Source organism: Gopherus evgoodei, chromosome 5 (assembly GCF_007399415.2).
Source record: "Gopherus evgoodei ecotype Sinaloan lineage chromosome 5, rGopEvg1_v1.p, whole genome shotgun sequence".
NCBI lineage: Eukaryota > Metazoa > Chordata > Testudines > Testudinidae > Gopherus > Gopherus evgoodei.
Genome location: NC_044326.1, coordinates 88,698,143 through 88,711,942, shown reverse-complemented (window position 1 = coordinate 88,711,942; position 13,800 = coordinate 88,698,143). Strand labels below are relative to the sequence as shown.

At 39.1% G+C, this 13,800-nt stretch overlaps 1 protein-coding gene across 10 annotated transcripts in view; it reads right to left on the bottom strand.

Moving 5' to 3' along the window:
- ANAPC10 (anaphase promoting complex subunit 10) overlaps positions 1–13,800 on the bottom strand; it is a 271,815-nt gene that overhangs the window by 201,084 nt on the left and 56,931 nt on the right. For 6 of the 10 annotated variants that reach the window (XM_030563679.1, XM_030563681.1, XM_030563682.1 and 3 more), the window contains one exon: positions 1,295–2,422. The exons of 2 other annotated variants lie outside the window; for them this stretch is intronic. In XM_030563679.1, coding sequence (XP_030419539.1) covers positions 2,192–2,422 — 231 coding nt within the window. In that variant the 3' untranslated portion in view covers positions 1,295–2,191. Of the gene's footprint in view, positions 1–1,294; positions 2,423–12,006; positions 12,083–13,800 lie in introns of those variants that run through there. 2 more of the 10 variants (XM_030563687.1, XR_004000535.1) reach the window with 2 other exon arrangements.

The following is a 13,800-nucleotide window of genomic DNA, read 5'->3' as shown; positions in this document are numbered from 1 at the left end:
TTTATCTTTGGCCAAATCCAGTTTTCTCCTGAAGTCAATAATAATTATTTTCTTTTCTTAGTCCATTGTTTGCATCCAATCTACTACTAAATAAATGACCAGACTTATGGCTGTGAACAATAGATGGGTTCTTTAGTAGGAATAGTAGCCTGAATTCAGGACTGGGGTAGGAACATGCCAATATGGTGTTTCTAAATTACTGTCCATATCATCCTTTGGGATTTTAGATTCTTTTGGTTTTCAACACACATGCCTCTTGCCTATAATTATTTGTTGAGTAAAGAGCTAGACATGTCACAGAAGGAGTAAGTATCCCTACGTAAGGGACTGCATATTTTAAAACGGCCATCTCCTGCAAACAACTCCTATGAAGCACGAAATCAAGAGGACTCCTCATAGTAGTTAGCACCAAAATCCATAGTACGTGTTTGCAGTAACATGGAGCACATAAAAGCCTACTTTGAGTCCCACACTAACCTTTGGGAGTTATTGTTCTCAGAAAACGTATTTTGTATAAGGCAACAACAAAAGGGGAAAACGGTTATCAACAAGAATACCGAGCTGCCCTCCATACGAAAAGCTATAATTCTGTCAAGATATTCTAGGAAAATCAGAACCCACAAGTGGAATTATAGACCTTAGGTCTAATCCAAAACCCACTGAAATCAATGAGTATCTTTCCACTGATTCTAGTGGACTTGGGATCAGGTCCGTAATGGGGAAAATTCATTCCTAATGTTACTGCACTAAAGGCAGTAGAGTTCAACCAGAGATGAATTTGCACATTTATGGTAGCACATTATTTAATGTAATATACAGTTACATAAAACTGATCTCAGTGTTACATTTCTGATCCTCCTTTTTTTTTTTAATCTCCCTGCTCCCATCATTGCTGTGCCTTCTTTCCACCTCTGCCCTTCCTCCAGTCTTCACCCATGTTTTCTTAGCCTCTTATCACATCACCTTGCCCATGCTTCCCAATTTAATTTTCATTATTTGCAGTGTGATTTTCAAATTTTTTGTCCTAATTTTGCTCCCATTGCAATCAATAGGAATTTACCACTGTGTTCTGTTTTTTGGGGTTTTTTTTGAAGGGGTGGACAGAGTTGGATAAATGATGATGGCTTTTAAAAATTCCACCCATATATATCAGATTTTAAAAGGAAAATTGTTAGTTTTCTGGTCTCGTTTTTTTTAATCACAGTGTAACCAACGAACAATAAGAATGCAAAAACCCATTAAAAAACAAGATTACGTGCTTCCATTCGTTATAAATAGGCCATGCACATGTTTCTTGTTTGCCTTGTGGTTTTTTTATTGCTTATCTTTTTTCTTCTAAGAAAAACTTAAGTATACCATTGCTCAGATTTATACAGATTTTTATTTGAATTCTTACTATTTTATGTGATCCATGGGACTTCAAAGGGTGCTAGGAAGCAATGCTAAGGAATGTTGCCTGTGCATTCCTGGAATGTCTATTGTTACATTACAGTGATGTAATGGTTACATTATATCTGTAATGACAGGACAACATAAAATACAGTTAGAAATATTCACTTTCTTCTAGATATCAATTTTTTCAGTTATACAGAAAAATGAAACCTACATCGAGACCTATTAGAATAAAAACCCAGTTAAATACATTTCTCACCAGAAACAAGACATGCATAATACCACAATGGAGTCATTTCAAAGACATAAAAATCCCTCTTAAAAGAATGAACATCCCGTACCCAGAAAAAAATACAGTAGTAATAATCCATTAAAAATACACCTAATTAAAACACAGCTTTTTTGGATGGACCCAACCAAAATATGCAGTCATGCCATGAAGTATTCTAATACATTATCAACAAATGGAGAAACCACCTGGAAAAAAAGAATATACATGTTATGTGAACCATGGTTATCTATTTCGTAGCAAAGGAGAAAGTTCTTTTATACACATTTTGAAAATCTAAAAACCTCCTACAGCTTTTGTAAACACAATTAACAGAAAATGTGACTATCGAAAGCAGATTAGAAATCAAAAAACAGCACAACTCAAAACAGGTTAAAGTTACACACAAAAAAATTAAAGTTATAGAGAGAGAATTCCACAAGAGTACGTCCTGTCACATTTTTAACAGGAAAAGATATTTGAAACAAAACTGATAACAAAATCACTTTTATTCTTTCTTCATAAGACAATTCATCTTATAGAGCGATACATCATGAAATCAATTGTTGTACATCTAGGAAATTTACCAATAGAGCTTTCTTCCACTGGGGTGTACACTTTAATTTGTCTCATGTGAGTGTCTCTTCCATTCTGATGATTGGCTAAAACAGCAATCTGAATCATAAATGTGCGAATAGGCTTCTTATGAGAATCAGTTAAAGGAACATGAATCCACCCACTCGGTTCCACTAATTCAAGTTGCTACAAAATAAATAAATAAAAACAGAAACAGTTTTAATCCACTTAATATGAATTACCACAAATATTTAAAAAAAATCTGCTCTATACAACATGTCAGATTTAGCCACATTCTTAAAAACCAATTTGAAGAAATGCAGTTTAATAGTTCAAGCTAAATTCCATTGTGGTGTAAATAGGTGCAACTCTATTGATTTCACTGGATTTATGTATGCATTCCCCAAGCTGCAATTTGCCCTTTAGTTGATGTTTTCCTAACTTAAAAAGAAAAATAAATTGAAAATATCAGTAGAAAGATGGCTATAAAATTAATATTAGTTAACATAGTAAAAATGTTAAATTAAAGCAACATGGTTCTAATCCCCACATGTAATATTTGTTTCAGAAAGCAATTGGGACGAAATTTCAACCTCTAAAGCTTCTTTTAATTTGTTTTAAAATTTTGATCCAGCCAATCTGAACTCTCAAAGAGTGGAATGAATACCTTATTTGGATTTTTACATAAATCCACAAGAAGTGAGGATTCCAAAATTCCACAGGTTTTTGTGGGAGGGAAGTACAGCAGAGATTGAGGACAGGTGGAGGATTTCATGATGACGTAAAATGCTATCTGCCAAGTTCCATGACTGGTGTCTCAGCATTCCAATGTAGCCAGTTAATCAGATCCTGGTATGACAGCCTCCATTTTAACTTGGCATTGACAATAAATGGAGTAAAGTGCTGTATAGTCATTTTTCCTCTAATCCTACAAAAGCTTATGTCCAAGTGCGCAGAGTTATAATCAAAGTCTAAACCACATCATCATCTGTGATCAACATGTGGAAATGGGGCAAGATGCTATGTAAAAAGTTGGGGAACAACTTATCTTGTAGCTACCCATCCTCAACAAAGCACCACTTAGAGAGCTATGGAAGAATGTTCAGAGCAAGAAGTTCTGAAGTAATAAATACTCCAAAAGCAAATAGAATTCACACTGCTAAGCAAATGGACATCTACATAACTAGCATGTTTCCACTGTGGATGATTTGTGCTTTCAGTAGCTCAAGACTATTGGCGTTCTCCTGAAAATGTTACGTGAATAATGTTAACCCCAATATGCATTAAAACTTATATTTTGTTCTGACAGGTTTTCCACAGACAACACATGAGGGCTGTCATTTCAGAGGCACTGCTGAACAGTCTTGGGCAGAGGGAAGAACCCTAGACTATCCTTGTAATGTTCAAAAACAATTGAACCAGCAAAAAAGCTTTTAGTCATTATTTTATCTATCTGGATTTCAGAAAAAACCTGCTAATGGCTGTAGGTGCCCTAACAAAAGCTTATATGAAGTGCTATATAATACGATAAACACTATGAAATCCTAATAGCCAGATAGACACCTCCTTTTCACTACTGCATCTTTGTGGCAAGCATATTTTTGGCCTTTTCTAAAAACCCTATACAGCAAACCTATTTTTGCACATGTAGCTTTGAATACTTTGCACACACCAACTGAACAATGTATTATTAAGACAATCCAGCACGGAGAAGCTGATCGTGGCAACCTAGAAGTCAGTTGGGTCAGAACTCCTCCTGCTGTCACCAGGCTGCACAACATATAAATGGTTAGTTAGAATAAAATGAGTAAGTGTCATGTCCATGAGCATGCTTGAGTGCCAGCTGGAAAATAAATAAATTCTCTCGGTCTTTTATTACAAAGATTTTGTTGTAAACTCACTGAGATTCCATCCCTGTGGAGTCTTTCAGAAACTCATTTTACTCCTGGAACTGCTTGGGGGAGCTTATCTGAGAGATCACCTCTGAAAAAGCTCATTTTTGTGGTGATTCTCTATTTGTGCACCAGCAGCCAAAGACTAAAGTTTAAATGAAGGTGCTGAAGCCATTAAAGCAAAGATTTTAAAATCCATTTCATACTGGCCCAGCCACATCAACACAGAGGAAAAATATATCACTGTCTGGTCTGTCTGCTGGATCTCCAGTTTGAGATACATCCATTTAGTTCAGATATTATCTTCACTGTTGTGGAAGTTACCATTCCATACACTCAGGAGCAAACCCTGGAGTGTTTCTCCAGTGCAGGGGAAGGGTGTATGTGGGTGTACATATGAAACTGTGCATGTGTGCACATATATTATATGCAAAAAGCTATGTTAGAAGAACATTATGGCTGCAAAGTCAAGCACTCACATATCAGGAAATACCAGAATTAAGGTTGCCTGTGCAATCTTAATTCAGCCCCCTTGTGTGAATGTATTATGACGAAGTCTGTAATTACATGATCACATACTATTTTTTTCCACAGCATCTGTCTCTCATGCAGTGCACAGGAAAGACCTGCTCTAGGGATGTATCAGGGGTATATAATGATGACTGTTGTCTGTAGATACTTACCTCATTTGTTCCAGAAGTTGGAAGATGAGCAGTGAATGAGGAAGGGGATTACAGGAATTAAATGGAGGGTTTCATGGATAAGGCAGTTGAATGCTACTTTGGGGGAGTGGATTCTGTCTCTGCCTCTGCCACAGAGATCCTGTGTGATGCCTGGCAAGTCATTTAATCCAAACCAGTATCAGAGGGTAGCCGTGTTAGTCTGGATCTGTAAAAGCAGCAAAAAATCCTGTGGCACCTTATAGACTAACAGACGTTTTGGAGCATGAGCTTTCGTGGGTGAATACCCACTTCCTCAGATGCATGTTCTGGTTAATCCAAACCAGAGGTGATCACTAACAACACGTTTCTCAGTTTCTGGGTGCCTGACTTGAGACCCCGTGGTCTGATTTGCAGAAGTTCAGAGCCCTCACAACTCCATCTTAAATCAGGGGAGCTGCACTTGGAACATATGAAGTGCTATATAATATGAAGTGCTTTGAAAAATCAGGTCCTAGGTATCTCAAACTGGGCCCCCAATTAGTGGTTACTTCTGACGTAAATCCCTCTCTGCCTCAATTTTCCATCTGTAACATGGATACAACAATGCCTGCCCCTTGCCCCATCTCAGGGTTGTTGTTAAGATAAATTGTTTGTGAAACACTCACATGCTACAGTGCTGAACCCCATTAAAACCCATGAGGAAATTCGAAGAAAACAAAATATTGAACAGCTGTCATTAATTGAGCACGATCCATTCTGTGCACTGAATGAGACAGGAGTCCTGTGGAAAAAACAGTACACAAGGGGGCCAAATTAAGGTTGCACAAAAAACCTTCATTCTGGCATTTCCTAACTTTTCAGTGCTTTGACTTTGCAACCTTAACTTTCTTCTAATGTAACTTTTTGTGTGTAATGTTGTACAGTTTTTTAAAAACAAACACTGACATTCCCATGAGTCATCAGGATTGGAACAGGCACCACAGACTTCTGCCACTTGCACTAAGGGAATAATTGATACTTGGAATAACAGCACTATCGAGGGACATGTTGCTACTGGGTTCCACAGATATTTGCTGACAGCATAGGAATGGTAAGACTCCAGAATCCTGGGTTCCACTCCAGGTTTTGGATGGGAGTGTACTCTGCTGGGAAATGATAGTTTCCCCCATTTCTCTACAATGACCCCTTTGGCCCCATCTCTCCCCACCCGTCCTTATCCTGTCTCTTCTCCACCTTGGCTCTTTGTCCTGGTCCCATTCTCTGCATCTGCCCATACAGCTGGCCAAAATTCAGAGATTTCAGTTTGCTAGAAATTTTGGTATTTTCTAATTTGCCTTCATTCTGACTAGGAACAAAAGCAAATTTACTGAAAATTCTCAGCGAACTGGAGTTCCCCGAAAATTATTTCAGAAATATCAAAACATAGTGTTCCTGAAACAAAATATGTGAATTTGATATTTTTGTCTGTTTAACAGCTGCTACTGGGTGAACAGGAGCCGTCAAATTGACAAGAATGTCAATTTCAATTCAACACTCAGTGCCAGGGAGCCTGCCAGCTCTGGATAGCCCTGGCTGGAGCTGTGGCTCTCCAGGCTGCTAGACCCTTTGCTTGAGTCCCATGGTCAGGGACCCCAATGGATTCAAGACTCCTGTGCCTACAGGCTGCCCACTTGGGGGGGTAGGGCAGTGTGCATGGCATGCCTGCCCCAGACCTGTGGGTCCTGGAAGCCACTCCTAGGACTTTCAAGCTCCCAGCACTGCAGGATGGACCCTGGAAGCCCTGAGAGCCATGGCTTGAGCTATCGTAAGAGCCTCAGCAATCTTCCTGCTGTAGACCAGAGAAACCAATAGCCTAGAGTCTCAGCTCCACGTCCCAATCAGTATGACCCGGGCTACTCCTGTGGAGTGAGCATATCTGACAGGCCCATGACTCCCTGCTATAGAGCCTAGCAACGCTGGGAGTTTCAGCTCCAGCAGAGGTTCCTAGGGCAGTTGCCACAGAGCAGGGAACCTGCCAGAAACATGGAATCTGAAACAGAGGTTCACCATGGAAATCTGCCTGTGTTTCAACTGAAGTTTTGTCAAATCTCTAACAGATTAGACTAAACATTTTGCTTCAGCAAACTGATGTCTCATTGGTCAGAAAATTTCTCACCCAACTCTACCCAACCAGTCCCAATCTCCACTCCTCAGGCCTCTCATTCCAGTCTCAGCCTCCTTGCCCAGCAAGTTTTAGACTCCCCCTCTGGACTTCCCATCCCAATTTCCTCACTGCACCAAGTCCCAGTCTCCTTGCCTAACTGCTCTCAGTTCCCACCCCACCAGCTCCCTGTCCAACTAGTCCCAGACCAATCCCCTGCCAGTTCCTCATCAGATGTTTCCTCCCACCACTTTAGCCTACAGTCACCTTCCCTGTCCCCAACCTCTTTCTCTGTTCCCACTGACTATGTCCCTATCACCCTCCCCAGACTCCTCACTGACAATCTCATTAACCCACCCCTTTGTCCCAGTCTCTTGGTCCAGCCAGTTCCAGGCTTCCCAAACATGCCAACTTCCAGTCCCAATTTCTCTCTCCCCCACCCATCAGTCTCCAGTCCCAGTCTCTTCCGTCCTCCCCCAGGGTCCTTGTCCAAGTCTCCTCTCCTTCTCCCCTTAGGTTCAGATCTTGACCCCCTTGCAGTCCAATCAGGCAGCTTTTTCTTCCATGCTGCCTGGCGCCCAACAGGATCTCAGTTCAGGTGTCTGAACCCAAACTCAGCATGGCGCACAGCAGCCCAGAGCTGTGATTGCAGGAAAATCCTTCTAAATCCCAGGCTGGAGCATGCCTAGTTCAGGCAGAATCTTCACGGAATTTAGCTGCTAAAAATCTAAGAAGCCTCTACTGAGCATGTGCTTACTGCTATTTTTCACAGGCTCATAACTTGTCCAAGTCTGGACAAATTTTCATGAGCATAAGAAAAGGCTCAACCTTGGCACCAGTGCACCTCCCAACAAACTTCAAAGCCCTGCACCAAAGCTTGGAGGTACTGGAACTTCTGAGTGAAGTGGCAGTAAAAATTTTGTTAACACAGGCCAAAAAAAAAAAAAAAAAAAAAAGCATTTCCCCCTAATCTTGTTCTTAAAAACAGTTTAACTATTTTAGCTGAAACTTTCTGCACACACAATAATTCAGCCTGAGGCAAATACCTACTACAGACAATTTTAGGCCAAGTGGTTAAAGTCTGGCAAAAGTTATGAGAAACTGAAAACTGGCTCTTATAATGCTATAATATAATATAATATAATATAATATAATATAATATAATATAATATAATATAATATAATATAATATAATATAATATAATATAATATAATATAATATATCAGGAAACCTTAACTATAGGTGGCGCTAAAGCACCACCTATAATAAGAATGTAACCTGTCTCAAACAACTTCATTGTCAACTGTATTATATGTGAACAATAAACATCTATTCATATGTTCTATTTTAAATTAATTGTACCAAGATTATAATTCCCTGGGAACCACTGAGTCACCAGCACAAGTCCATTATAAATGGCATTGTGGTATTTTAAGTGACTTCCTATAATTTCTTTGCCAGATGCAGGCCATTCACTAAATCAGATTTCAACAGCTTTTCATCATAATTAAATGCCCTGGGCAATTTTAAAATGTCTTCCAGAATGACTAATTATGTAACAGATTAGAAAGAACAAAAATTAGATATGATTTTAAATCTATTTAGGTGTGTCTCATTAAAAGATAAAATAAAAAACTGAAAAAGGCAGCAGTTACAAATATTGATTTTAAATATTTTTAATCCAGGGCATCTCCTCCCTCTCTTTCTAACCTGGTCTACAGCGTAATGATTGAAAAAATCATTGTACTGAATTTGAAATATAAAATTTTTTGAGATGGTTGGCAGTTGAGAAGGTATAAAATATAAGAACTAAAATAAAAACACAATACAAAGTTTAAAAAGTTAAAATGGCAGGTCAATCTCACTACTTTTGTCTTTTTGTGTTCTGCTCTATGCCATGATCAGTCTGTCTCTTCAGTCATCTCTGCTTCCAGGCCACCTCTGATTTTTTCCCCATCAACCTGCTTACCTCTGCCTACACTTTAGAGACACACGTATGTAATAGCAAAAAAAATTTAAAATATATCAGAAGCAAGGAAGCCTGCTAAACAACAAGTGGGGCCACTGGACAACTGAGATGCTAAAGAAGCACTCAAGGATAATAAGGTCACTGCGGAGAAACTAAATGAATTCTTCGTATCGGTCTTCACAGATGACGAGGTGAGGGAGATTCCCAAACCTGAGTTATTCTTTTTAGGTGATAAATCTGAGGGATTGTTCCAGATTAAGATGTCACTAGAGGGTTTTGGAAGAAATTGATAAACTAAACACTAATAAGTCACTAGCATCAGATGGTATTCACCCAAGAGTTCTGAAGAACTCAGATGTGAAATTGCAGGACTAACTGTAGTCTGTAACCTATCATTTAAATCAGCTTTCGTACCAAATGACTGGAAGATAGCTAATGTGATGCCAATTTTTAAGAAGGGCTCCGGCAACTACAGGCTGGTAAGCCTAACTTCAGTACTGGGCAAACTGGTTGAAATGATAGTAAAGAACAAAATTGTCAGACACACAGATGAACATAATTTGTTAGGGAATAGTCAACATGGCTTTTGTAAAGAGAAATCATGCCTCAGCAATCTACTAGAATTCTTTGAGGAGGTCAACAACCATGTGGACAAGGAGGATCCAGTGAATATAGTGTATTTGGGATTTTCAGAAAACCTTTGAAAGGTTCCTCACCAAAGGCTATTAAGCAAAGTAAGCAGTCATAAGGATAAGAGGGAAGGTCCTCTCACGGATGGGTAACTGGTTAAATGATAGAAAACAAAGGGTAGGAATAAATGGTCAGTTTTCAGAATGGAGAGAGGTAAATAGTGGTGTCCCCTAGAGGTCTGTGCTGGGCCCAGCCCTATTCAACATATTCATAAACGATCTGGAAAAAGGGGTAAACAGCGAGGTGGCAAATTTGCAGATGATACAAAACTACTCAAGATAGTTAAGTCCCAGGCAGACTGCGAAGAGCTACAAAAAGATCTCTCAAAATTGGGTGACTGGGCAACAAAATGGCAGATGAAATTCAATGTTGATCAGTGTAAAGTAACGTACATTGGAAAACATAATCCCAACTATACATATAAAATGATAGGGTCTAAATTAGCTGTAATGACACAAGAAAGATCTTGGGGTCATTGTGAATAGTTCTCTGAAAACATCCACTCAATGTGCAGCAGCAGTCAAAAAAGCGAACAGAATGTTGGTAATTATTAAGAAAAAGATAGATAGTAAGACAGAAAATATCATATTTCCTCTACATAAATCCATGGTATGCCCAGATCTTGGATACTGCATGTAGATGTGGCCGCCTCATCTCAAAAAAGATATACTGGAATTGGAAATGGTTCAGAAAAGGGCAACAAAAAATCATTAGGGGTATGGAGCATCTGCCATACGAGAAGAAATTAGTACGACTGGGACTACTCAGTTTGGGGAAAACACGACTAAGGGGGTATATGGTAGAGGTCTATACAATCATGACTCCTGTGGAAAAAGTAAATAAGGAAGTATTATTTACTCCTCATAACACAAGAGCTAGGGGTCACCAAATGAAATTAATAGGCAGCAGGTACAAAACAAACAAAAGGAAGTATTTTTTTTTTCAAAATAATGTACAGTCAACCCGTGTAACTCCTTGCCAGAGGATGAAGGCCAAGACTATAACAGGGTTCAAAAAAGAACTTAGATAAATTAATGAAGGATAGGTCCCATCAATACCTATTAGCCAGGATGGACAGGAATGGTGTCCCTAGCCTCTGGTTTGCCAGAAGCTGGGAATGGGCAACAGGGTATGGATCACTTGATGATTACCTGTTCTGTTCATTCCCTCCGGGGCACCTTGCATTGGCCACTGTCGGATGACAGGATACTGTGCTACATGGACTTTTGGTCTGACCCAGCATGGCCATTCTTATGTACTCTCACACTACACTAATCCATGTTATAATTTTATATTTGCAAATCAAAACACAAACTATATAAAGGACAATTAAATTGTATTTTCCAAAATCTAATTAACCTGATTCTTCACTGTCTTGCATCATCCATAGTTATTTACAATTGTTTCTGAAATGCTACCACTGTAATTTATTGCTGTTCTCCACCCAGATGGAACTGGTGTAAAATGATGATTAAATGTGTGTGAGGCACTGCAGAATTAGGCCCAATATACTGCTAAACATTTTAGTTTAAATTCTACAAAGATGATGAGATATAAGCCCAATATTCTAAGGGCAATGTGTTCTATATTGGCTTTGCTGTCCTCCTTCTGCGCTAAGAAATCCAACCTATATTAATCTCTTTGATTTAAGAAGAGCATTACTACAATAATTTTCCCTCCAGAAATACCACCACTTAATTAAACCTATTGACATTAACCTCTTAATTCCAAATTTACTTTGCATAATTTGTGAATGGAGTCAGAGAGAAAGGGGAGTCCTTGAGCAACTGGAAATTGAGAAAGAGCTGAGCAGGTGGAGTGTGAAGTGGAGAGGAGATGACAGTGAAAGAGGAATTAGGGAAGGGCAAATGGAAGCTGTCAACAAGAAGCAGCATGCCAACTGGTAGGGACAAAGAGAGAGGAGTTACTCTCTGGCCAGATTTTTTGGCCAAAAAAATTTCAAAGGAGTGCTACAGATATTTCCATCTCAGCTGGTTCCAACACATAGGGTTAAGCTGTTTTACTGCTTCCTGTCATGACTTATTTGACCTATTAGCTAGTTTCTTTTGGTGACAATTATCCAATTCCCAATTACTCTGATGTGTGTAACACACTAAATTAGGGCAGGGGCCAGATGGAATCCAACTCCCATCCCAGAGAGAGATTTGTAGGCTACAACACAGTCCCTCCATGGTTACTAATCCAGCACTGAAACTGGAACAGCAGCCTCCACTGCAAGCACTAGTGCCACTGGATTTGCATAGTCATTGATCCCATACTTCCTTCCTACCTTGTTCCCAAACCTCCCTCCCTTTGTGTTGGGTTGTTAAAGACACTGCACAAGTCCCAGCTCCATTCTTGTAGCAACTGCACCCGTCACAATCACAATTCAGGGCTCAAGCAGTACAGAGCATACCTTATAACAGTAGTCTGTACCAGGATTATTTTCATCCTATAGCTCCCATCGCACAGTCCTTTCTCAGGCAAAATGCCTATGAACGACAGAAGATCCTATGTAAGTCAACCCCTTCTTTTGTACTAGACCCCTATTTAACTTAAACACTAGGAAAAGGGAAGAAAAATCTCAGTGTCATGCTTCATATATACTATCTATATGATCATTTCAGAATGTTGCATCAATGAAATTGCTACATTTGCTTCCTCTTCTCTGGTGTACCATCTATTTGTTTACCTTATTTTGGGTAATTAATAGCTTTGAGCCACTGAACTATTCCTGTTCCCATTTGTGGACCCGTTCCATTTCTATAAAAAGACTATCAAGAGCACATATAACAACTGTGGTAACCACACTTTTCAGGTACTGACACACAAACTGGATGCTATAAGCATTCTAGAGTGATTTTATGCTATATCATAAAGTAACAAAGACATGACACTGTGGGTACCTTAAAAACAACTTTGAAATTTTGTTCAACTTTTCTGAGAGACTTGATTTTGCTTTCAATAATCTGCTTCATAAAGCTGTCAAAATAGCAGCTTCCTATTTGATTCTTTATTATATTCTGACACTTGCACTATTTTAGTGATTTACCAATCTTTAAAATTAGATGTAGCTGTTAGAGTGATCTATATTAATTGATCTTGCCTTTCTATACACTATTGCTACCAGGGAACTTTTTTAAAAAATCCAAGCTCTTCAAAGTAGCAGGTGTTCTCAATCAATAAAGCATTCTTCCACAAAAAGGAAAATTAAAAGTCAATCCCAGAGGGAATAAATCCCACTTTTGGAAATATAAGGTATTTATCAATGTACAGAATCTCTTAAATATGTCAGTGATCAAATATGGAAAAAATTCCTTTTCTATTTATCTGTGATTTCCTGTTACAGTGCATATAGCTCTCCATAATAAGTGCAGAAAAAAAAAAGCCCAGTCCCAAAAAAGGTGATTTCCTCCCACCCAATAACTTCCATGCACCACAGTATAGCTACCAGGATTTAACTTCAGCAGGCTTCTGCATGATTCCAGTACTGGAACTGTCAACACATGAAGTAGCAGATTCTGGGCTTCAGCCACCTCTTCGCTTAGGAAGGAAGAGAACCAGTTAATAGCAATGAAGCACCAGTTCCAGCAAACAGGGAAGCACATCCAAGAGAAACTTCAGAAGTTCCAAGTGAGTTAAAGGAGGGACACCACAAGAGCAACTTAACAAGCAACACGGAATCATAGTCAGTCAAAGAGCCCACTGTGAAAAGCAAGCTCTTCTGCTCTAGTGAAGCAACGACCACCTAAGGAGGTGACTTTGTGGTCAGCATCAGTCACCTCCCTTAAAATGATCAAGACATCTCACTTCAGTCCATTAGGTCAGAGGAGCTTCCTATTCACTCAGGCCAGAGTTCCTGAAGAGTCATGGGGAAAGCAGTCCTGTTCCAAAGACATTTCAGTAGTGTCTTTAGCAGTAGTTAAAAAAGAACCTACATTAGCTGCACTAAAAACTGAAAACAAAAGTGCCAGATTTAAAAAAACAAACAAATTTGAACAACTTCAGAAGAGGAGAAGGAAAGAAGAGTTCAAGAAAACAGAACATGTTGGAGAAGTAAGAAGGCTGAAAGAATGAAGAAAAAGCATGGCAAAATACTCTTGATAAAAATTTCTAATGACTGTCTCTTCCTTCAAACCACAGACTATTCAAATGAAGGTTAAAGCACTACCAAGAAGCATCAGTGCCTATGTACCAAAAAGTTATGTCT